At 36.6% G+C, this 27475-nt stretch overlaps 1 protein-coding gene across 1 annotated transcript; it reads right to left on the reverse strand.

Annotated features, from left to right (window-relative positions):
- Nucleotides 1–1870: 1870 nt before the first annotated feature.
- On the reverse strand, nucleotides 1871–21216 carry LOC144446404 (eukaryotic translation initiation factor 3 subunit A-like). The gene is made up of 20 exons (XM_078136158.1): nucleotides 21050–21216; nucleotides 18705–18895; nucleotides 17816–17952; nucleotides 17065–17228; nucleotides 16503–16561; nucleotides 14341–14481; nucleotides 13587–13795; nucleotides 13293–13464; nucleotides 12693–12890; nucleotides 12256–12372; nucleotides 11395–11583; nucleotides 10734–10871; nucleotides 9665–9874; nucleotides 8329–8433; nucleotides 7613–7726; nucleotides 7171–7293; nucleotides 5967–6120; nucleotides 4795–4903; nucleotides 4128–4292; nucleotides 1871–3522 (listed from the first exon to the last, which is right to left on the reverse strand). Exons 1-20 carry the CDS (start codon nucleotides 21096–21098, stop codon nucleotides 2601–2603), a joined length of 3666 nt encoding a protein of 1221 aa, XP_077992284.1. The 5' UTR covers nucleotides 21099–21216; the 3' UTR covers nucleotides 1871–2600.
- Between the last annotated feature and the right edge of the window lie 6259 nt (nucleotides 21217–27475).

Consider the following 27475-nt stretch of genomic DNA (forward strand, 5'->3'; position numbering starts at 1 on the left):
CTTTTCTGGATTATTGTCAAAGATAAACAAAATACTATATATATATATTTTATTTTTTAAAGTTTTATCATGTACAGAATGCAAAATTAATGATTTTCTTGTTTGTCTAAGATTCACATGATTTTAATGTAAATTGTTTTGTTATGAACGAAAGGCTTTATGCAGGTTCTATATTTTATGGATATAGTGGTCAATAAAAGGTGCAAGAAGTCAAAGTTACGAGTCCAATGTGTTTGATTTAGTGTAAACAGATTTTGTAATTATATATAAAACCTGGAAGACATTGTTGTGGCTATAACCTGATTGGTTGAACCTGACCAAAATGGCTGAACCTGATTGGCTAATAATCTGATCAAATTGGCTGACCTGACTGGTGCATTGTCCAGTATGGCAGTTTGTTACTGAAACCATTTACAGAACAGATGGCCAGAGTCCATTTGTTGTGTATACAAAGCTACATGTTTTCCAAAGTGGCTTGTAGTAGAGGTCTAGGGGTGGAGGACCATTCTGATTGGTCTGTACATTGTAGGATTACAGTATTTTGGGGCATGTGGGGCATGCTACAAACACAAAAATCATGCCAGGGTCTTCCAAGGGTTTGTATGGAAATTTGAACCTATGTCACAAACTTATCACTTATTTGCTTCTCTCGGGATAAATTTACTTTACAAGACTCAATCCTTGTAATATTCTTTACCTTTGCTGACAAATAACCATTTCTGATATTGTAAACATTGTATTACACTTGATACACAGCTGACAAACCAAGTGAAATACTTTTTTTTAGGCCGAGTCTGCTGACAAGCGCTTGTCACTAGAACAATATGCTGCTGACAAGCGTGACCTTTGACACCCATTATGATGTGTTTTGGCGTCAAGTGTAAAACGTTCTTATTACCCTTGAAATTGATTGCACTTTATCACTTTATCAAACACCATCAGTTCTTAAAACTGTTAATTTACGTGTGATAGCTCCAGTTTTTTCCAACAACCGCGAAGTCCGCCGCGTACACACATTACATGTACACTTCACCGCCTATATGCTCCATGGCCATGGCCGCGTATGTGATGTAGTACTACGTGCAACGTGTAAACAGTAAAGGTAATTAATCTAAAACAACTAAAGTTTGTTGCATCAATAACATTCATTATTGTGAAGGACAGGTAAAATGCGTATAGTTTTTGTGGTGTTGCGTGGTCTTTTTACTTGTTTTATCCCATGTGCAGTGATGGCCTCAAAGTAATGACATTTGACCTGAACAGCTGACGATAGCTCACCGGCCGCGCAAGTTAAACGCCGAATCGTGAAATAAACATTAAATCTCAAGTACTAGTAGCTGGGGTGGGAAACTTGAAACTACTACAGGAAAACGACACGGTGGCGGTATTACTCCATTCCGGGACTTAATTGTGTCAAAGGTACGGGTCAGTACTAGCGCACATGTTGACGTCGACCAGGCTGTAGTACACACGTACGCTCGGCGCTTGTCACGAGAACAATATGCTGCTGACAAGCGCTTGTCACCAGACACTCCGTTTTTTTTATTTATCAGAAGCAATTTTTTTTTCATAGTACTGATTAATTGCCTCATGTCTGCATTAACAAATATTTAGGCTTGCTACTGATCAAGTGATTGCAAGCTGGAAGCAAATGCTTGCAATTCAAGATGAGAAGGGATAAACACATACATCAACACACCGAGACAGGCAGATACAGGTACATCCACACACCAAGACAGGCAGATACAGGTACATCCACACACCAAGACAGGCAGACACATGTACATTCACACACCAAGACAGGTAGATACAAACACACCCAGAGGAGAAAGAGATTATTGATAACTGACAAAGGAATAATTCATGTAATTTCATTTTTATTTATTTGATTATTTTCTGTTCTCGACTGTGTGTTCTTACGACACTACACTGCTGTATTGAACCAGTCCTTATATTGAAACCACTGACTCTAAATGTTCTTATACTGACCAGATGACAAAGTGTATGGTATTTAAAATACACTGTAATATAGTGTCATTGCATACCACCACTGAGTGTGTGCCTTTACTTATTCATCTTACAGACACTGCAGGTAAATATGACTACAAATAACCACTGACTGAAATACAATATCTACTTGTACTAACTGAAAATAATATCCTAGAATTTAATCTACAAACTAAGGAGAGAGACACAACAAAGTGCATAGAGTAGAAATCAAATGTTCCACACTTGCACACTAAAGTCTAATACTACATAGATGTAGAGCCATTTTGTAATTCATACAATAACATGAAAGAAGTCATTTGTTTGTTTTGTTTGAGAATAACTGATTTTTTTAATATGACAAGATATTCTAAGACTTTTTTTTGTATTTGAAATATTTCTCCATCTGTCAAGAGTGTAGTCTTTTATAACCGACTTGGCAGAGAATTCAAAAATTAATTTGATAAACAAAAGGAAAAATAGAATTATGAAATTAAAGTGTATGCTACAATCTACGTGATTTGCACAGTTTGTTAATCAAATATACAGCTGTCACATCGCTGGAGACACTTTTTAATATAATTGAAATGAAGCATCACATCACATCCTTATCTTCAACGCTTTATAACGGTTGTCCAACCATCTGCATCCTGTTGTCTCCACGATTTGCCACCACCATCCTGTGCTGGTTCATGTCTTGGTGGTCTGTCATCTCGATCAAGTCCACGGTCTCGACTGGGTGGTGGTCCCCTGTCATCCCTGTCTCGCCTCCATTCATTGTCATCCCTAGCTGGTCTACTGCTACGCCAGTCATCACGTCTTGGTGGTCCCCTGTCGTCCCTGTCTAGTCCTCGGTCTCGACTGGGTGGAGGTCCCCTGTCGTCGCGATCTCTCCTCCAATCATTTTCGTCTCTACCAGATCTACTACTACGCCAGTCATCACGTCTTGGTGGTGGCCCCCTGTCATCTCTCTCCATTCTGTCTCGACTGGGTGGTCCCCTGTCGTCTCTATCTCGTCTCCATTCATTGTCATCTCTTGGACGTCTACTACCACGCCAATCATCTCTGTCTCTATCATCCCGTGGTGGGGGTCCTCTTGGAGGTCCTCGATCTTCACGTCTTCTCCAATCTCGGTCATCTTGTGGTGGTCCCCGCCAGTCTCTACTGCCGTCATCTTGTCCACGCCTGTCACGATCATCAAATGCTGCTGGTCCACGCCTGTCAAGATCATCGTATGCTGGCCCACGCCTGTCACGATCATCATAAGCAGGCCCACGTCTGTCACGCTCGTCATTAGGAGGTCCACGCCTGTCAGGATCATCCATTGGTCGTCTATATCGGTCATCGCTTGGAGGACCACGTCTGTCGTGATCATCAACTGGTAGTCTTCGTCCATCAACGTCATCATCTCTATCATCCCTTGGTGCGTCTTTACGACGCCATACGTCACCTCTCCCTTTTTCTCTCTCTCTCCAGCCACCTTCTCGTGCACTCGGCCTCCATGGTGCAGAACTTTTGGAACTAGGTTCATCACTCCTAGAATGTAAACAGAAAGAGTTAGCATATGAAGTGTTTTTCCACCTTCACCAGGGACACATATATTCAATATACTATAACACAGTGTTTGGCTTCTCTGGTTTCATGCACTTCTCAAAAACAAATACACATGTATGTCATAAAAGAAGATGAGAACTTTAAAATGGGCAACTTGAAAGCATCAGGCCCCAAGTTGACTTTGTGAAGAAATGGCAATTACCGAGGATTATGGTATCATTTTAGGGGCGCGTCACTTGAATAGTTCTATCAGCAATCTTTCATACCCTTTAAATAATCCCAAGTCTGAGTTTAAAAAGAGAAATTTAACCACGATGACAAGATGGCAATTAAAGACTCCTGTCAGGGCTATCTTGTATTGGATAAAAAAATCCAGACAAGAATAAATTTGTCTGGCATTGCTACAAGTATCCTAATAGTTTCTGACATTTGTGCCAGTTTGGTTGAAAATGAGTTACAAGTGTAAGAGATATGAACGTCTATGAACAGATGCATGCATACACAAAAAAGATGTCTGGACGGACATTGATCATTGCTTAGCCCCCTCGCGCAGTCATGGCTACTAATGGCACATTTTATCCACTTACTGTGCTGATCGCCAGTCATCTCGTTCTCTATCAGCATGTCCCCAATCTCTCCTTTCAGGTTCTCTATCAGCATGTCCCCAATCTCTCCTTTCAGGTTCTCTATCAGGCACTTGTCTACCTCTATCTTGCTGCTCCCTGGCTAGTTTCTCTTCAATTTCTTGTTCTCTGTTTTAATTAAAGAATATTAATGAAAGTGTAGAGGAAATGTGATAAACACATGTAAAATGATAGACCAGCAATCTAGTGTAAATATTGAACTGCTTACAGAAAGCATAGAATGACTACTCCAGTATATAGCTACCAGCTTAGATTAGTTTCAAGTGACAAACACTGTCTTTCTAAGCTTAAATTACTTCTTTTGATTCATACTGCATACCAAGCTGTAAAATCAGTTCAGAGAAATGTCTTCTTATGTTTGGCTCTTATCTATGGACAGTCTACTTGTGGCTGTCAAAATATTAATATTGTAGCATCTCTCATTCCTTGTGTGGGATCATAAACTATATCTTGTTGTCATACAGGGCAATAAATAGGATAGGATTGCTTGTGACAGGATATATACATAGGATCTCTGATTCTCTCTATAAACATATGCAAGAAATTCCTCTGCCAATGTCTGATACATAAAGGATCTCTCTACTGTACTTTTGTCTACAGATCTATGTACCTTGCCCGTCTCTTGGCAGCTTGTTCTTCTAACTTGGCTAATTTTTCTTGATACTCCGCTTCTTCTCTTTCTTGTTTTTCTCGCTTTTCCCTTTCTTCTCTTTCTCTTTCTGTAGAGGCAAACATCAAAAATTCAAACTCTTTTACCCAACTAGTAATTATTTGTGTACTAACAATATCCCCCTTGGGAGAAAAGAGGGTGACGTTGTGTTCACTCTGGTGTGTACTAACAATATCCCCTTGGGAGAAAAGAGGGTGAAGTTGTGTCCACTCTGGTGTGTACTAACAATATCCGCTTGGGAGAAAAGAGGGTGAAGTTGTGTTCACTCTGGTGTGTACTAACAATATCCCCTTGGGAGAAAAGAGGGTGAAGTTGTGTTCACTCTGGTGTGTACTAACAATATCCCCTTGGGAGAAAAGAGGGTGAAGTTGTGTTCACTCTGGTGTGTACTAACAATATCCGCTTGGGAGAAAAGAGGGTGAAGTTGTGTTCACTCTGGTGTGTACTAACAATATCCCCTTGGGAGAAAAGAGGGTGAAGTTGTGTTCACTCTGGTGTGTACTAACAATATCCCCTTGGGAGAAAAGAGGGTGAAGTTGTGTTCACTCTGGTGTGTACTAACAATATCCCCTTGGGAGAAAAGAGGGTGAAGTTGTGTGCACTCTGGTGTGTACCAACAATATCCCCTTGGGAGAAAAGAGGGTGACGTTGTGTTCACTCTGGTGTGTACTAACAATATCCCCTTGGGAGAAAAGAGGGTGACGTTGTGTTCACTCTGGTGTGTACTAACAATATCCCCCTTGGGAGAAAAGAGGGTGAAGTTGTGTTCTCTCTGGTGTGTACTAACAATATCCCCTTGGGAGAAAAGAGGGTGAAGTTGTGTTCACTCTGGTGTGTACTAACAATATCCCCTTGGGAGAAAAGAGGGTGACGTTGTTTTCACTCTGTTGTGGTCTAATGTGCAGTTTAATGTTTATATCTGAAATCTGTTAATTGTCACTTAGCATGCTACATAGCATTCCAGATTGGTGTTGTCAAGTTAGTACTAAGATGTGGTTGACAGTTTGTAACAGGTTACAACATAAAACCTTACAGTTGTTGAACAGATAAAATGATGTTCTAATCACGACAATTCTAATCAAGAGCTGTAGCAAGTGTTATGGTATTCTTACCTCGTATCATTTCTTCATCAATTTTACGTTGTTTTTCTTCTTCTCTCTCCTTTATCCATTTCTGTCTTCTCTCTTCAGCACGATTGGCTTTTCGTTGCTCCAATCTTTTTTCTCTTTCTTCAGCAAACATTTTGTCAAAGTTTTCTCGTTTTTCCTACAAAATGTAGATGTCACTTTAAAAACATTGATCTACATGTTTGCAAATGTTACTTTCAGTAATGCATAGCTAACAGCAATGGATGGATATATTCCTTTGTATTCCTACTGTCCTAAGGGGCCTGTTTTGTATATTCCTTTTTACAGCACATTCATGTGTAATTTTCACAAACCTAAGTGGCCATCCTATTTACCAGAGGACACCATATTTCATTTGTATCACTGAGCAGACTACATGTATGAATTTGATCATATCATGACAAGTTAGTAAACGTTTACTTTATCTGTCTTTCCTCAACCGTGGTAGTTTGTAAGGTACACAATTAAATGGCGCCCTCACACATCAGTCAACCCCTAGTCTATAAGGTACACCATGACAGGGCGCCCTCACACATCAGTCAACCCCTAGTCTATAAGGTACACCATGACAGGGCGCCCTCACACATCAGTCAACCCCTAGTCTATAAGGTACACCATGACAGGGCGCCCTCACACATCAGTCAACCCCTAGTCTATAAGGTACACCATGACAGGGCGCCCTCACACATCAGTCAACCCCTAGTCTATAAGGTACACCATGACAGGGCGCCCTCACACATCAGTCAACACCTAGTCTATAAGGTACACCATGACAGGGCGCCCTCACACATCAGTCAACCCCTAGTCTATAAGGTACACCATGACAGGGCGCCCTCACACATCAGTCAACCCCTAGTCTATAAGGTACACCATGACAGGGCGCCCTCACACATCAGTCAACCCCTAGTCTATAAGGTACACCATGACAGGGCACCCTCACACATCAGTCAACCCCTAGTCTATAAGGTACACCATGACAGGGCACCCTCACACATCAGTCAACCCCTAGTCTATAAGGTACAGCATGACAGGGCAACCTCACACATTGGTCAACTCCTTTCACTGCAGGCCAGTGAGAGTAGAGCAACACCAAAGTAATTTATAGTTTACAACAATGGCAGCAGTAAATGTTTACTTTGTCTGTCTGTCCTCAACATTAGCAGCAGTCTAGGAGTGAATACCAACTTACCTCATAAACTGACATTCTTGCTTGTGTCAGAGTCTTTATAAATAAGTCCTTCTCGTCCCTCATATTTGCCAGACGGTCTCTTTCTCTCTTGGCAATCTCTCGCTCTGATATCAACTTCTTAATCTGTAACAAAATTGCATCATGATACATCACTACAATTATAAAGTTGTGGTGAAGTGTTTACACATTTCTAGTACTCTAATGAGTTTCATCATTGAGATATACTAGATATGTTGTCATGGAGATCCTACATATAACAGTTTGTTGTCATAGAGATATAATATCAGACATGTTGTCATGGAGACAATCAAGCACACCAAACATTGCCATTTAAAATCAATTCCTACTAAACTGTGTGTGTGTGTGTGTGTGTGTGTGTGTGTGTACTGATGCAAGTAATCACTGTTACATAATACACATCACTGCTTTTTTGTAACCTTACCCTTTCTTCCTCTTGCTGTTCCCAGAATTCCCTTTCTTCGACACCATTTTCTTCTGCTTCTATCTTCAATAATGGTATTTCTTCAACTCTTTGAGCCCTGGCAGCAAAGTCAACCTGTAATGATCAGATCAAATCATTAAACATCTGGCTTTTAGTCCATATAGATATTCTTACACCAATATGATGGTTGTGTGGTTTACAGTGGCCAACTTGCAAATCTGCAAGTTACTGGTTTCACCCTTGAAATAATACATTTGGGAAGAACAAACTGTGGTTGAATTTTTATAGTGTTTCATGCCTCTTTTTGGTAATCACTGAATGATGTCTTCTTGATATGCGACATGTACTCCTTTACTTTCTGCTCTGGTAAGGTTTCCTTGAGTCTCTCCATCGGGTTGTAAAAACATTACAGTTCATAATACCTGCCAGTCATATTTTACCTGTCTTTGCCAAACTGTCACTTGTATTAGGTGATGAAATGTTATGAGTAGACATTGCCAATTTGGTTTTCTTATCAGAACTAAACTATACATGTTATGTTTGTGTTTTGGTGTTTATATTGACTTGTTTTGGAGGACAACATTACAAATAATTGAATTTGTGATCATATTAGGTGTTTATGTACTGTATAATTGTAAATACAGGCATATAAAACTTTTATCAAGCAACTCTCAAATAATTGAGGCAGGCAAGTGTTTTTTTAATGTGCTACTTACCTTTTTTTCTTGTGTTTTTAATCTCGTCTGTAATTCTTTTTTCTCTTGTTCGAGTTGTTGAACCTGTTTTGCCATGATTTCATCAGCATCCATATCCTTCAGTTCCTGTTATATTAAAAAGATAACAATATTACATTCTGACAGGTCTTTGCATTTGTTGACACTACTGAGCTATCACTTTAAGTGTGACCATATGGATGAGGGAATTGGGTATTTATTTTGGATTTTTAATTTATAAAACAATTAAATTTTATGATGGCATCCTGCTTGAAAAATCAATACAAAACAACATATGCCAACGCCTTGTTTGTAACTCAATGAATTGAAATAACGTAATAAATATGTAAAATGTTTGTTATTGTATGTACAATAAGAAACTTTTTTTAAAAATACATTTTTTAGCTTATTGCACCGTATTGAGTTATAACCTCAGACTTTGTCTATGTTTCACATCGATTTTTCAAGTAGGATGCTATGATAAAATTGTTTTATATATTACAAAACCAAAATAAATACCCAATCCTCATCCATATGGTCACTTTTAAACAGACAAGTAGTAAGTATCATAACCTCAGATACAAACAAATATATTAAACTCTAAATTTTTTATTTCACTTAAGACACATATTTATATTTTTCATGAAAGAAAGATAATCACACAAATATGTGATTGATAGGCTTTAAGTAACAATGGTATACATATTGTAAAACAACAGACTCAATTATGTGGAATATAGTTTCTGACAAATTTGTAACGGACCAAAACAGTCACAATGGTTGAGAACAATTTCAGATGACATTTACAGTTCATAGTTGATCATCATATCAACCATAGATTTCTGTGAAAACACAGAGTTTGGTAGAAAGACAAAAGACTATTTTTTGACCACAAGGAGTGTTGTTCAAAAACAGCACTTTGATCAGAGTAGGGCCTAGAAATTGAGTGTTGTAGCCCCTTTCAAAAACTGTTACTTCAAAGTGAACCTTCATGAATGGTGTAGATGTTTTTTTTTTGATAGATTCGACTGACACTAGTCTTGTTCTCAGAACGGTTTGTTGTAAATGACTCCTTGTCTAGACATAACAAGACTCTCTTATCAATCATACTCCCATACAGAAAGTGCTATTAAATATTTGATACTGTGGCAATTAGGTGTTGCAGATAGGATGATTTCTATAGTATATTTTATTGACTGCTTCATGTAATGCCTTAAGATTGGCACTCGTAACCAAAGTGTTGACCTTCATTTATCAAGTGCTATGGTTCATTCAGAAATGACTAGAAAGAGAGATTCACTGTGTAAATCATGACATAATGTTCACAGTGAAGACTTACATCTATGTCCAACTTCTTCAAGGTTCTAGCACCAATTGCCGTTTTCTTCAAGCTTTCAATTCGATCCAAGGTTTGCTTCTGTTGTATTTGTTTGTGTTCCTCCATTCGACGACGTTTCTCTCTCTCCTCAGCTTCTCTCTCAAGTCTACGTAGTTCAGCTTCAAGAGCTTTACGCTTTTGTTGCTCTATCAGCTCTTGTTCTTCTTTTTCCTATAAACCAAAGACAACAGAAAACATTCAGAAACCAAAAGAACCATCACCACATCACTGGTTTTGCTACGGTTGATATGCATATAAACTCTGTCTATGTTTCCAGATATTTTACAGGTTTTCCCACTTAATATTACCTATACTATAAGGTATAAGGTATAGAAATCTATGCAAATTTTACCAGATTTTTGCTTCTGTTACCAGGATTTTCAAAGCATAGAAAAAAAGTGAAAATTGTCTTGTCTTTTATCTTTCTTTATTCCTAATTTGTGAAATTCATCAAACTGCATCAATGAGCATAAAGACATCATGGAAGCTTTGCTTATAGGAAATATATAAATCACCAACGTACTGCACATGGAATGGACTTTGTATACAAATTGAACACAATTAGCATTCCAACTTGTAAAAATATCCCCAAGTAGAGAGATGATTTTAATCTTTTATTGTTTAATTTGTAGTTAGTTGTAGTGCATACCATAAATGCAATATCACACTGTCCCTGTCCTGTCTTGTACACAATGGTACAGTAAGTGACCACACACATACACTTTAGTAGGTTGTTTCCCTTGGAAGAAAACCAACCACTCCCTTCAGTTGGGAGAACAGTCAATATCCTTCTATTTTGCTGGAATAGTTTGGTGTCAGTCAAGCAAATATTGTAGGAGAACTTAACTTTCCCACTACAGCAAAGTGATAAATTGTCTGTCAGGGACCTGACTACAAGCAAGTACAAGTTAGGAGTGAAAGATCTCTACCTGTTAACCACAACAGGATTAACATCTCCCTTCCCATCCTTAATCCCAGACTGAATTAAGAACAGACCACATAATGTTCATGTGTAAATCTTTCAACTTACTCGGCGAGTATTCAAACTTTCCAGATGTTCCTTTCTGTCTTCAATTATTAGTCTACGTGCAAGAATACGAGTATGTTCCTTTTTGGCGCTGCGAGCAAAATTCTGTGCAATCTGTTGTCTCTGTTCCAATCGGTTAGCCTGAAATAAACAAGTGAGGTAAATATCAATGAAATAAATACCTTGTAGGATGATTTTTATGTAGATTTCTTAACAACTCTGATAAAGTACCTAGAAATAAAACGAATAAGGAATTGAACAGGTCAACTCGTTGTCTAGATGTACAAGTTACTGTTTTAATGTGTTTTTGTGTTTTGTGTGATATACAAATACATGTACACAGATACGTCAAGTCTGCATAGTTTTGTTTTGCTTTGAGAATACATGATTGGTTAATATTGCATACTTGCTATAATGTCACTGTGGTACTGTTTTGGCTTTCCATGTCACATACATGTACCACTACCAGTGACTTCTTAAGTTGGACTTTAGAAATGCTTTATAGAAGCAAGAATATACCCTTTACATCTTGGTTTGCCGACTGGAGTTGTGATATGAATATTTACAGCACGACAGACAACATCATTCATCACCTTTTCCCTCTTTGAACTGTGAGGGCCTACTAACAGCAGCTACTTCAACAACAAGAGTAAAGTCAACTCACCTGGATATGAGGTGGATTTATCAAAGACACAGCTTTCAGTAATGCTGAAGACATTTGGCATAGCTGATTTCGGATCTGTTCTGATGGCATGGCTTGCAAGCTGGGCCCTTCTTTGTCATCACTATCATATGATGATACACCCAGATCAGTTCCAAAATGTAAAGACCGTGTGCGATGATCTATCTGCACCTACAGTGTTTGTATAAGAAAAACAGAAACCATTAACACAGAACCCATGAAGAACGGCCTTCACTGAACTTCTTGTGAGACGAAAGCTGATTGATATATTTTAAAGAACTATCCAGTATTACAGTAAGAATGATTATTAGAAGATTTAGGTACGATATATACACCTAATATGTATGATCAAATATAAATATATACTTATACACCTTACATTACAAGCCTGTGTGGATTTCTGGAAAACTGTATATTTATTTCACTTTTCACATACTTTAGGTAAGTATGTAACATAGCATGTATGACAGAAAACTAGGCTGTAAAATGAAACTTGTTGACATGGGCCATTGTTACATTGCCCTGAAAAATACACTGTATCTGATCTCCAACTGAAAGATCCAGTCTTCTTTCTGCTTATGTAATCGAAGCTTAGGTTACCTTGGCAACAATGACTGGATCTTTCATGTCTGTATGTGATCTATGATCATAACAAAATAAGTGTGAATTGTATGTATTGGAATCGGATACTGAAAATGTCAGCTTAATTTTCAACCTATGAAATCCAGCAGCACAGTCTAATACAATATAGAATACTTGAAAGAATTATATAGGACAGGTGATTATACTGTAAAAAGTAATGAAGTCCCCTTACATTCATATCATAAGAGTAAGACAATATACCTGCAATGTGTGACTTCTGGCAGCTTCAACAATTATCTTCTCCAGGTGGAAGGCAGGAGAGAACTTGGCTAGCTCAGCTAAACGTGTAAACTGTATAGTTTGGTATACCTGAGATACCTGGAAATGCAGTATACAGTATTCATTAATAGTAGAATTGATCACCAAGTAACCATGGCAACAAATAATCATGGCAATAGACATAATTTGTTATCATGGCTTGCTAAAAGTACCGTTGAGTGAAAAGTGGAGTTCATGACGGTGGGCTGAATGGTTCACGTACAGAGGCAGCACATGACTGTAAGCTCCCCACTGAATTGAGGAAGTCACAAACTAGAAGGGCCACTGGTCTGTGGCCACAGGTAATAATGTACAGCACTATTATTATGCCAATCATTGTCATAAGTGTACCATATTTTGTAGAAGTACGCGTAACTAACCTGTTTGAGAAGTCTGGTCAAAGTAACATCTTGTAATGCAGGTACATACTGTACCATATCTAACTCATTGGTGTCTTTAATATACTGTAGGACATTAGTAACTCTTTCACATAGTTGTAATGGATGGAACTCAACTTCTAACCACTTGAATAGGTCTTTCAACTGAGGTAAAACATGCTGTATCACATTATGCTTGACCTGCAAGGCAAACAGATAGACTGAGGTTAGTCTTGGTAAATAGATAGACTGACGACGTTAGTCTTGGCGGTCATTCCTACCGTGTGAGACCTCTCAAGTATGGTTCCCCTCCAACTTACACAAGTTTTGCTAGATTTTTCCCTTTTGTTACTGGAAAGCAAACCTCGGCATTAACACTGCTGTTATTATGAGACCAAGCCTCAGTTAACCCAACAGTATAAAAATATGGTCCTGGCATGATACAGGTTACTATGGGTTTGCATAGGCTACAATAAATTTTATGCTCCCTTAGGATAATACAGGGTTGTTGACCCTTGGTCCATGCCAGGGGTAGTACTTGAATATTGGTTTGAGGAAGACAGTACTGAAACAAGGCTACTAGTATATCAATATTGGACTTACCAAATCCTTGATAAGTTGTGATCTAGTTGGTGGGCTCTGTAATCCTAATAAATTTGCCAATTTGCGTTGTTTTTCTATGTGAGCTTCCCTCATATCTAGAATGTTGGTGATCTCATTACATGGTTGGATGACTTGAATGGAAAGGGTGGCGAGGAGAACTCGTGATGCCATCCTGTTGGGAAAACAAACAAAGTTCAAGGGCCAATCTGATGGCACTCACAAAGTTAGTCACTGATGCACTACAAGTTATTTATTTCTACAATCTATTTTGGGTGACAAGTATCGTGGGCTTACCTTTGAATTTCATCTTGGGATAAGTTTTTCCTCTGTTCTCTAGACAGTTGTAGGAGACGGTGAAGAGCACAGGCGTGGAACAATGGATTACCAGATTTCCAGAAGACCAAGCCTAGTTTATGATAGTAATTTGCCATCAATTGAGGTTTAGGTGGTTTCTTGGATAGGTTCATTAGTCCATGGACATCTTCAATTGCCTTGTATGCCTCCTGTAATAGTTTTGGAATTACTGTCAATCAAACTGATTTACAACATCAAATTTACTGTCAATCAAACTGATGACATCAAATGTATTCTAATTGAACTGTCAATCACAGACTGGTGACATCAAATGTATTCTAATTGAACTGTCAATCAGAGACTGGTGACATCAAATGTATTCTAATTGAACTGTCAATCACAGACTGGTGACATCAAATGTATTCTACTAGTCATATGCTATGCTATTCTATTCTATAGTGTACAGTACTATTAATATTACACTGTACTGTACTGTACTGTACTGTGTTGTAGGGTAATGTAGTGCATTATATTGTACTGTAGATACACTGTGTTGGGCTGTACTGTGTGGTACTGCACTATACTGTACTGTTGGGTTGTACTGTACTGTACTGTACTGTACTGTGATGTAGATGACTGTACTGTGTTGGGCTGTACTATACTGTACTGTTGGGTTGTACTGTACTGTGATGAAGATGACTGTACTCTGTTGGGCTGTACTACTCTATTGTGTGCCGTGCCATCCTATACATACCTGCCATAACTCCATACTGATAGCACTATCTAGTTGTACCAGTCTGGTTTCCAAGTGCATTTGCTGACTTTCAGGATTGTTGAGATTAATGGACGATGCTTGGTTCTGATATTTAGTGATCAACCCCAAATGATTTCTTAACTGTCAATCAAACGGAGAAACAAACATGTAAAGATTCAGCATACAGACTACTGTACGAGAGACATCAGTGGATGCTGGAGTCTATATTAATTAACCCTTTGCGGCCGGCAGGCGCCTGAGGGCGTACTTCACCCTAGACTCCGTTGCAGCCGACAGGCGCCTAAAGGCGTATGTATGCAATGCAACCTTTGACTCGAACGTATGATGTCATTGTTCGTTATAGGGGGGTATTAGTAATTCAATTGCCTAGAAATTGCCGCCAAAAGTCCATTGATATGTATATTGCTGTTTACCATAACACGACGAAGAGGTCAACGGTCAAAATTCGTAGTTCACGGAAAATATATCAATGAAAATCTAAATATGGCGACCGAAGTAAACAACGAACTGTCAGTGGGTGACATGATCGCTGATATTTTTGATTCTTCAGAATTCTCAGAATTTGAGGGATTTACACCGTCTGACATAGAGGACGACGTACCATTAGCCAGGTTAGTTCGACGTTACTCAGATGACGAGGCAGAATTAGATATGTCACCCGATGACAGCGACTCCAGTAGTAGTGATAGTAGTAGTGACGACGACTCGATCGAGTGGTCGCGCGACATAACTGATGTTGATGACTTTGAATTTAACGAAAATTCAGGAATAAATTTTGATTTCAATGATAAATCAGCGAAAGATGTTTTTGATTGTTTTTTCACTCCGGAACTTATGACCAAAGTAGTAACTGAAACTAACCGCTACGCTGATCAATGTCGTCGTGATCCAAACAACCGGAAGTCTGCGTGGGAAGGTATATCCGTCGATCATCTTGAAGTGTTTTTAGGTCTAACTTTAGCGATGGGATTAGTTGACAAGAAGGGCTCGTTCAAGGAGTATTGGTCTGAATATTGGCTAACGCAGACCCCTGCTTTTGGAAAACATATGCCTCGTGACATGTAATGTCAAATCTTAAGATATCTACATTTTGTTGACAATGAAGCCCTACCCACTGATCGAAATGACCCTAACTTTGACAAACTTCAGAAAATAAAACCTGTAATTGATGTCGTTGTCAGAAAGTTTAGAGAAGTGTATACTCCCGAGAGACAACTAGCTTTAGATGAGACCATGATCAAGTTTAAAGGAAGGTTAGGAATTAAACAGTATATAAAGAACAAACCCAATAGGAAAGATACTAAGTACATTTGTGGATCATGTAAAGTTAGAATGTGCCCAGTACCCTGCTTCCAACGATATCATTATATGACTGATTACCAGTATAATGATCCGGAGTGTGCAGGTAGAGATTTAGCTAGGAAAAGGAGGAAACTGTAGAGTAGGGTAATTGCAGGGAAAAAACAGAGTAGGGGTGAGTAAAATAAACTACATTCATAGTTTTGGATGGATTTTATTTTAAAAAAGCAGTGAGTAAGAAGAATAATCAATACTATCATTTGCATAACAATACACTTTGATACACTGTAACATGTTAACTTTACATAAACCACATTTAAGTTGGGTCAGTTGTCATAGAAACAAAGTCCTAAGCATATGAAAGTTATAATGTCTTGACAAGTAAGTCTCTAAAATTTATTCAGGCCCTAGGGGGTCCTGTATAGGGCCACCTATACAGGAAGCAAAGGGTTAATCCTCATTCTGGTCATATTGAATACATTGCTTTACCTCATGTAATGAAATCTAGCAGAATCTCCCCTCCGTCTTCCCAATACCTTATGCAGGCTGTAGAATGTAACACTCTTATGCATAAATACAAGGGCATGAGTCACATGACTGACTAATTTTATCAAGTGCATTGTCACTGATTTGGAAGTCCAGAAATACTGATGTTATGCTGGAAATCAGAGCACTTCGTTATCTTATGATGTATCATATCAAGGTGATTGTGAGGTAAAATTATTTAATGGTAAGAACCTAATTCCTCTATCTGAATGCAAGATAAACGACAGCGATCATGATTAGTAACTACCCTTGCCCCTACATAGTGGGATCACATTCCATTAAACTTTTCAACTTACATTTTCACATAATTTACGGAATTCTGTCTTTCTGGTATACTTCAGGCAGAACTTGAAAGCTGCAATGTGAAGAAAAGAACTTTATTGTAGTTGTATATGCACGAGTACTTGGAAATTCATTGATCAATATCATAACTCACACAAACCAAGTTGAACAAGTTAGAACTGAAATATGGGATTTATCCCCTGGTCATTTCACGTTATGTATGTATGGTGCTCAAATATTATTAAAACATTCAAAATCACAATTATCAATGATACCAATTTTTGTAATTATATAATATTTATGTGTATATTTGCCTATATTATATTTATTTCATTCACCAAAAATACTTGTGAGCAAAGGGTTTGTCACAGCTTGTCTTTCAACTTATAGTGACAAGGTCCCTTCATTCGCTCGTATTTTCTTTGGCTGAACAAAGAAAAAATATTGGCGCAAATGGTTTTGTCACAGCTTGTCTTTCAACTCGTATTGACAAGGCCCCATGGGTCACTCGTATTTTCGTTGGCCAAACAAAGACAAATATTGGAGAACAATATCTATCTAACTATGAGATCATACCTTGTTGGGCAATATCTTGATACAAGCGTTCTACTCTAGTGTTGTTCCTCAACAGATCCAAACATTGTCTGTAGGACTCCCATAAGAACTTGACCCATGGGGTCAATAGGACACGGTCAGTTCGGTCTTGTGTCACCTCTCCACTTACAGCACTCAGAAGTAAACTGAAAAATCAAAATATGACATATTCATTGATTTTGTATGACAAACCAAGACTGGTAATTTACATATGACACTAGTGAGAATAGTTTGAACTAACTAGAATTATTTATAGCATGAAATAGATTGCATAAGTGAGTGATAGTCTCTTGGTGATGTCGATATAATATTGAGATAGTGTAAACATGGGAAGTCAATATAGTGTAAACATGGGAAGTCAATATAAGTATACAGTACATGGGTCTTCTATGGCTGCTACATGTACAAGTCTAAAACTACATGTCAGTAAAGGCACTCTACTGTGAGTATTACTGTCATTATTGAAATTACCATACATGTCCTCTCATCAGTTTAGATCTATCATTATTGGGCCAGCATTTTTTGGTAACCCATCAAATCCTATCCCTTACTACATGTATGTGGTGACTCACAAGAAAACTAACCTTGACCTACAACAATGTGTCTTTTTATACTGTGAGCTCACTGGACATTATATGAATTCCATTATAACTGTAATTGTCTTCTCTATGAGTAATCATCTGTCACAATGCACAATTATGAACACAAAACAAACTTGAATTCAAACCCTGACCTTTCTGGTGTAGTGATTTGATCTAAATCATCGATGTCGTCCACCATTTGTTGAGATTCTTCTTTGGCTGCCTCGGTTTTCTCCTCAGCCAGTTTCAAGTAATTCCTTACAACATCTTCTAATGACTTGATGTTCACCTATGAAAAAAATATACATGTACATTGTATGGTATTCATTTTGTGCACCAGGCACCAACCAACAAAGTGTTACATTGTGTTCATATACTGGAATACCCTTCAGTGATTGGCTTAGATTGCATCATGTGGTATGGACTATTGACCCATAGTGACCCCAATTTGCATATAGGGACGCTATTTGCGTTCTATTTTCCCTAGGGCAATATTCACGCAGTACAGAAATCTTATCAGGGATTTGTTTTAACTCTGGAAAAAACATGTGCCCAAGACTTGATGAGTTATAAAACACTTACTGCATGGCCTTATTTGGGCTCTAGTAGATGTCCTATTTCCCTTCATGTTGTTATTTGTCTTTCAGCCTCAAAAAATAGTTGCTACATAAGAGCTGTTGAGGTAAGATAGACGTCTACTAGTGTCCTCATACCCAGGCAATAATACGTTTAAGTGTATAATAGTGTAAACTAATGCATTCAATCAAAAATGGCAACAGACATATTTAGATATTGATGTACATGTACAGTACCTACTGAATATACATGATGATATCTATACCTGACCAGCATTCCTTTGGGACGGGATGGACCGTGATATACACTAAAATTTAAACTTAAAAATAGCTTAATTCAAACAGAGGGGTGACCATCACAAATGAAGGGGTGGTGCACCCCTCAAAACCCCCTCGTAGAGAATACTGTATAATTTGATGGAACTGGAATCTTACAAAAACTATTATGAACACCTAATCTACATACCTGTTGACAGATATTCTTGTATTGGTACAGTCCTTCCTTGGCAATGTGACTCTTACGTAGATCTACACATAACTGTAAGTATTTCTCCATGATCGGCTCATGGATCTTTTGCCATGTTCGATGTTTTTTACTTTTGATGACATCATACAAGGCATCCAAAGCTGGCTGCTTTTTGCCAACATCAATAAATTCTGTAAAAGGAATTGACAAATAATGAATAATTGTAGATTAAAAGTTTTTAACAAAATGTATGCATACAATGTATTGTATAACTATTAATTTTCATATTTTGTAAGATGAAAGTATGTCACATTCATTTCAACATACACACCATATCCTACACAAGTCACATTCACCTCAACATACACACCATATCCTACACAAGTCACATTCACCTCAACATACACACCATATCCTACACAAGTCACATTCACCTCAACATACACACCATATCCTACACAAGTCACATTCACCTCAACATACACACCATATCCTACACAAGTCACATTCACCTCAACATACACACCATATCCTACACATGTCACATTCACCTCAACATACACACCATATCCTACACAAGTCACATTCACCTCAACATACACACCATATCCTACACAAGTCACATTCACCTCAACATACACACCATATCCTACACAAGTCACATTCACCTCAACATACACACCATATCCTACACAAGTCACATTCACCTCAACATACACACCATATCCTACACAAGTCACATTCACCTCAACATACACACCATATCATACACAAGTCACATTCATTTCAACATACACATGTATACACACGATATCCTATGCACGTCACATTCATTTCAACACATACATTTGTATACACACAACATCCTACACAGGTCAAGTTGTGCATGTTTGAACAAAAAATATGGGGATTTATATCTTGGTCATTCTACATGTACATCCGGACAACTCACGTCTACACCATTCATTCTGAAGTGTTGAAATAGATATCAACAGATTAAAAATCTCCATAACCAATTTGTCATAAATCATGCGTATACAAGTATACTCGCATTTCGAATTATATTGCTATTTTTTACATTCAATCTGAAAATACTAATGGCCTAAGGGTTTTTGTTCCTACTCGTTTTTGACTCAAAGACCCATTAGTTCACAAACATTTTCCTTGGCTGAATGAAGAAAAATACTGAGGAATATATACATATGTATACACAGACACATAGACAAAGAGAGAGAGATGAATATCCATGTAAAACTAATTTTGAGTCCACTCTCCAGGGCTCCATACTACAGTCAACAAAGAATGTCTTATTATTCATGTTGTATCAAAGGTTTGATATGAGATAACCTATTCTAAATATTTCAATAAGTATGTCAGTGAATTTCATCAGATATGAGAGTCTGTATGAAAAATGGCATCCAGGGACTGTGTTATGAAAAGGGGAAGTAAACACGATAAAAGTATTTAACATTTTATTTTTTGCTACAAATCATCACCCCCTTCCTAATTTCTCTACAAATTTATTTGACCACTTTACCAAGTGAAAAATCAATGTATCTGTGCATGTCTGTATGTCTTTGCTGTGGTGGTAGTCTAGTTCCTATACAGTATCGTTACCATTCAATGTCCACTCACTGGTTTAGTACCACAGCTGGCATCCAGATTATTAATGTGTGGGCATTAGACTACAGTAGTTTTTAAACATTACATATTTCAACAAAATTATGTTATTCTTTTGATAGTATGATACACCTGTTTGCAACTTGTTTTGCATTTATGGCAAAAAATTATATTTTTTCTTGTTTAAATTAAGATGTTAATATGTTCCAATGAGATACATGATTAACAAATATTTTTAACTGTTGTGATGCCTACAGTCTACACACGACATAGATATGGGTCCTAGCCTACCCCTTTACAACACAACGAATGATTTGATTTCTTGTGACGCTGTAAGTTTCATATCTAGAAATCAATGTACACCTGTTTCTGGACAAGAGGATAATATTTTGTATTGTAGTACGTTTATTACTAAGATGCAATTGCAACAGCGATTACGACATCACTTCTGCCTTCTAAATATTCATGTCATTGTTGAATGTTGGCTATATTTTCAACGTTGTGTTTTAACATGCTAAGTTTTGATTGGAGAGTACTTGATGGAGTAACACCTCTACAGTAAATTAGTATATCCTCATATTGGTAACGATCCATGCAGTAAAATCTCAGTGTGCCATATGGGTGATGTGAATGTGACAGTAACACATGTTACTGAATGAAGTGCAGCCTTCGTACGTCTGAGGCCACACACCACCACATTTACTATGCGAGTCCAGAATACTTACCGTTAGCTCTCTTGAGAGCATTTTCAGGGCGCTGAAAGTACGTCGGCATCTTTACTGATGTATAACGCACCAATTACTGCATTTCTTTTTCAAATCGACCTTATATATCCGTGAAAAACCAGTGTGATTCTCGGCACTACGGGTCGTTCCTGAATATTGCAGCAAAGATGGCGCTGGACATGTGGCTCGTGACGTCATATCCCCGCCGTAGTCGATCTTTACTACCGATAGAGGGCGATAGAATCGGGGAATGTCATGATGTTAGCAAAGCCTTCTAACAAATAAATAGAGACAGACAGGCAGACAGATAGATGTATAAATAAAAAATAAAACATACGAAAACAAAACAAAATATGCAAGGGTAAATGATATATGAAAATTGATATTTACGCAAGACTTAGCACTATGTTCAATCATCTATGTAAACAGCACCATGTGTTTGAATGGATGAATATATATTAACATAGTGTATTATTTCAATTATTAGTTCAATAATATTTCATATTTTCATTTACTCATGTATTTTTGTTTTGTTTTTGTATGTTTATTTCATGGTTGTTTGTTTATTTGTTTGTAACAGTTCTTGGGCTAACTGGCATACCTGGCCTGTAAACTTGAACCCTCATGACTTAATTCTGTAAGGCTATGTAATTACACCCTAAATATAGTATCAGGCTTTAATGACTTGGTTTCTGTAACTCAATGTAATATGTTTGCATAAAAATGATATTAATAGGAATTATCAATCGAAAATACATATTAGATTTAATCTATTTCTGCAATAGGAATAATTAAACACACCATCACAGGAGAGGTGTCATCACTTTTTGTGTAAATTTTGTACAAATAAGCAAGACATAAAAAAAATACTGTATTTTTGGGGTTTCCATGTTGCGTTAAATTTAAGTTTAAGTTTTACAGGGTCCTTAATATATAAATAATCAAGGTATTTAAAGCTTGGGTGTACAGCAAGTTTTCTTCTGTAAATCGCCTGTCGTTATAGAGATTGTAATTTTTTCATTTCAATTGACTTTTCAAAAGTTTTGTCTGTACAACTCTTCCTATCCTACAGTGAAATCATTTTCATGTTTAAGAAAGCTGTACCATTATGTTTACTGGCTTTGTATGTTGGCATCTGAGTAAGTTTAAATTTGTTGTAAAATGTTACATGTATTACATAAAAATTCACTTAAAAATTGTCCATCTCTGCCTGCCTTCCTCCTCTGTCTATGATTTAATTCGCAATATATATACTAGTTTGTTGCAGTATGTCTTGAATGTAACTTTTAAAAACACATGCACATGATATATGTATATCATTAGAAATATTATGAAATGAACATTATGAATATTGTATAACAACTTGAATAGGACTGAGGGGGGGGGACTCCTAAGGGTAAACCCTAATGTTGGCACATTCATTGATATTTTTTAAATTGACTAAAATACATGTATGTATCAATTGTACTTCAATTCTTATCATACCAGAGCAATAGTCTTTAAGATTTTTGTGGAGGTGGGTGATGTTTTGTATCATCGTTTATGATTGTCATTGTATCTTTGCAAAAGGCACCAGGTGTTTAGCTGTTGCTAAGGGCATGGTCATGTTGCTAGGGGCAGTTGTGTGTGTGTGTGTGAGAGAGAGAGAGAGAGAGAGAGAGATAGAGAGAGATAGATAGAGAGAGAGAGAGAGAGAGAGAGAGAGAGAGAGAGAGAGAGAGAGAGAGAGAGAGAGAGAGAGAGAGAGAGAGAGAGAGAGAGAGAGAGAGAGAGAGAGAGAGAGAGAGAGGGAGAGGGAGAGAGAGGGGGGAGGGGAAGAGAGGGAGACATGCACACGCATACCAAGACACACACACAGCCTCATTACTCTTTCTATAGCACTTCTAAACATTTGTTGTTAGAACAATAGTACTAATGATGAGACATTACACCATGTATTTTACATTTCACTTAATATATTTGCACATAACAAAGATAGACATAAACAAGATATAAACATTTGACAAATTCTGACATCATGACAATTCATTAAGCTAAACCACAGGGTAAAGGACAAATAATCAATTTTGTACTCGCGATTTTCCAGATTTCTAATATTATTTTCTGTATATTCCAAATAAAGTTTTAAATACTGTTTCCTCTCACTGTTTTTTTCTTCTATTTCCTACCTGATATCAATGTCTTATCTGAGTTTATCAGCTTTGCATTAATTAGTAGCTTGCTAGAACAAACTCACTATTTGCCCAAATTAACGCATTATGCCGTGAGTGTAAACATCTACTGATCTGACTAATGGTAGTACACAGACCGAGTACAAAATTGATTATTTGTCCTTTACCCTGTGGCTAAACTAAATAACTTTGTGTCTTCTCTTCATAGGTGTGTTATCCATGGATCCATAACATAGCTGCCTCTCTTATTCCCATTACAACATATTTAAAACAAGTTATCAGAAGAGAAAAAGTAACAATTTTTATACTGAGCATACAATTTTAATTAAATGTTATTCTTCTCCTTATTTGAATTGCCTCCCACAAGTAAAGTTATTTGCTTGCCAAAATCATCTTGACATTATCACATTAATAAAGATCCAAAAACTGTACCTGAAACAATATTTGTTACATTTCAATATTTTTTTTTGAGTCTGTGAATAAAACTTTTTATTTGATCCATGAACCAAGAATCCATAAATATTCATTTGTCATGTTTTAGTGTTGTAATTTTTAACCAGTAGTAAATCTGTTGTAATCACTGCAAAGTGTTTGTCAAAGCCAATAGAAATATCACAAATGTACAATTTACAAACAAATAAATAAAGTTTATGATTTCTGATTGTTTAAAAATGGACGTCAATTGTAACACAACACCTGGTACATCTACGACGAAGAAAATGGAAAGAGGTAAATTGTAGCTAATTAGAAGATTTGCATTGTTCTCAACAAAGGTTTAATTAACGGGGATATTTTGCAATAAGCAAAACATTGATGAGTAACTGTAACATCCATGGCTTCATAATTTACACAGCACAAAACATGTAGCATATCTCTCTAGTAGGCTGGATGGTCAACATGGCATGGGTTCACACACAGCCTGTCAACTCTATAATTTAAATTTAGTATTTTTCATGGATACCATACATAGGAGCTGATTGGTTGAGTCAAAAGATGCCTATATTATGTAGTCACATGATGCCTACGTTATGTTAGTCACATGATGCCTATATTATGTTAGTCACATGATGCCTACGTTATGTTCGTCGCATAATGCCTGTATTATGTTAGTCAAATGATGCCGATATTATGTTAGTCACATGATGCCGATATTATGTTAGTCACATGATGCCTTTGTTAGTCACACGATGCCTATATTATGTTAGTCACATGATGCCTATATTATGTAGTCACACAATGCCTATATTATGTTAGTCACATGATGCCTATATTATGTAGTCACATGATGCCTATATTATGTTAGTCACATGATGCCTGTATTATGTTAGTCACATGATGCCTATATTATGTTAGTCACATGATGCCTATATTATGTTAGTCACATGATGCCTATATTATGTTAGTCACATGATGCCTGTATTATGTTAGTCACATGATGCCTATATTATGTAGTCACATGATGCCTATATTATGTTAGTCACATGATGCCTTTGTTAGTCACACGATGCCTATATTATGTTAGTCGCATAATGCCTGTATTATGTTAGTCACATGATGCCTATATTATGTTCGTCACATGATGCCTATATTATGTTAGTCACATGATGCCTATATTGCCCAGCCAACCTACTATGGTGGCTACACAACATGTGATGTTTTGATTGATTTATACACAAATTACATATAAAAGTTTGACTTCAAAAGATAGGAATTAATCTTTGTGTATTTAGATGTAGTGTCACGGTCTGAATTCATTCTTTTGCCCATAGTTTCAAAATAAAAATAGTAGTGTATTTCTTTCTATAAATGGAGCCATCAACTTAAAATGGTGCACAGGTAAATATACAGTGAAACAGAATGTATGCAGGTAAATATGTGTACTGCTCAGACGCTGACAGACAATAATTTATGTTTCCTGTTTTTCATTTCATGTGAAATATGTAACATTTAATGCCTTTGCTACTCAAAATTGCAAACTGAAAGAGTTTGAAATATTTGAAGTAAATGATCACTCTGCAAAACCCTTGAAAGTCAAAAGTTTTTGTCAGAGTTTACAGTTACAGTAGTTTTGTGATTTCATCTGAGAAAAGTGCAATTCTTGCCCAGGTTTTCAATCCCAGGTTTTCAATCTCAGGTTCTCACATTAGTGTTATCTTTATCTATATCAGTGGAGTCATGAAGATTACATAGGATTATTCTTTTGCTCGGAGCCAACTTTATCTCTAGCTTTGTCAGACAACTGTTTTTCACACCTAATGTTTTAATCCTTTTTTCAAAGTAGACCTTTATAGTCCCAATAGATGTAACTGGAATCCTACTTTTCAGAATATTTATTCTCATCTTCATTTATTTATGTTGATGTGTTTTCGATATGAATGACTGTCAAATAATCAAATACTATTTATACCATCTCTCATAGATTTGTTGACAAACAAGTCATTGAATCTGTACCTGATTCATAATTGTTTACATACAGACATCAAGGCACAATACCATCAACGATTTGTAAGTACATGTACTGTAATTGAGCTTTAAACAGAATGTCTGAACTGTTTACAGTAAACACAGGGTGTATTCCTCACAAAGCAAAAAATATCAAAAAATCATGCAAGTTACAGCTACTAAATTATCACTCAGTGGTACAGATATATATATATATAAATTTCTGTTAGATAATGATTCTGTTTGTAAAAAAACAAGTTCCATTTAGAAATGCTGACAATCTATTTTCAAAACTAGTTTCCCCATAAATACAGATTACATTCAAATTTATCAACAGTTCTTGTTGAATCACGTAGGAAATTGCATTAAAATACAGGCTATAATTAAGAGTGTACATATTTAATAATATAACATTTACATATGCAAATATGTCTAGATATATGATTGGCCAGAGTCAGACTTCATTTGCATATTCAACTTTCTACTTATTTGCATATGACCTATGGCCACATAAAATTACAGTGCGAAACAACATCAAAAACTGCTTGGGTAGGAGAAATTTCAACTAACATTCATTATATTGCACAGCTAATAAAAAGAGTTGTTTATCGTTATTTTCATTGACCAAGTTTGATAATATGCTCACACATACATGAATAAAAATCATCTTTGAATAATTTGACATGGATATGGCAAAGCTAGAATCTTTGGCAACTCTCCAAATGGACACAATTTATGTCACAAAATAACATATCATAATTAATATCAATAATATTTAACCTGTCAACATCTTGCAGAGTGTCAAAATAATGTAAACATAACGTAACAATCACAAAAAAAATCATGATTTGAAATCTTTACATTTTCGTAGCCGTAGTCTGCACTGGAGGAGCATACAAATATTTCAATCAAGTTATTTTTTCTCTTACAAACAGAGAATGTTTAGAGTGTTTCATACATGATAAGCTTCTAAACTCATTTTATAGATAGTTTTGATACATTTCATGAAGTGCCCCTTTTCTAGTTGTCTCTGTACATCATAGCTAGCTCATCACGGAGGGGTTGGTCTGTTCCGTAAAAAACTGCCAATAAATGACAAAATATTTACAAAAATGAACATTACACACTAGGTTATAATTTATTCCAATCAAACCAACGATGATCTGGGTTAATTTCATATTGGTTGCATTTCTTTAGGCATTTAGGTAGAAAAACATAGTAAAGTTTTTTTTATAAACTAAAATTCCAAAATAAATACCCCAATTCTCATCCATATGGCTACTTTATTATATATAAGGTTAACCCATGGCAGCAACAGATTTACATTTTCATGTAAGACGTGAGTACAACAACTTAAAGAAGTGTACACTGAGTTTATAATTGTTTTTGTTTTTTTAACTCAGTAAAAATCCTGACATAAATAACACCTTGATTACACCATTGTAAAATATAGTTAATGTCTTTAACAATGGCATTAAATTGTCTTCAAATTCAAATTTCTTGAGTAAGCAAAATTTACAGAAGATTTAAGCCATTTTTTTACTGTTGTTGACACAGTAGATGGAATAACAAGGGTTTCATTGATAGTTTATTGTATACTAAATGACATCATTGAATTGTGTGTATCAGCTCTGAGTTCTTCAATAACAAGGAATGGCTAAGTATGTAGAATATTACAGGTACTTTTCACTATGTAGCAAAAACTACCCCCTCCCCCAAACAAAACAAAAAGCAACAACCAGAAAACAAACAAACAAACAAACAAACAAACCAACAGATTCAAGCTTATGGCTCTTTAAAGCTAGGAAGTCTA

This window comes from Glandiceps talaboti, chromosome 15 (genome assembly GCF_964340395.1).
Source record: "Glandiceps talaboti chromosome 15, keGlaTala1.1, whole genome shotgun sequence".
Lineage (NCBI taxonomy): Eukaryota > Metazoa > Hemichordata > Enteropneusta > Spengelidae > Glandiceps > Glandiceps talaboti.

Coding starts and splice junctions, on each gene's coding strand:
- LOC144446404 (XM_078136158.1), bottom strand. CDS start 21,098: ATGCCGACGTACTTTCAGCGCCCTGAAAATGCTCTCAAGAGAGCTAAC. Junction 14,482..16,502: donor TCCGTAAATTATGTGAAAAT/GTAAGTTGAAAA, acceptor TTTGATTGACAG/TTAAGAAATCATTTGGGGTT. Junction 13,796..14,340: donor TCAGTATGGAGTTATGGCAG/GTATGTATAGGA, acceptor AAACTATTACAG/GAGGCATACAAGGCAATTGA.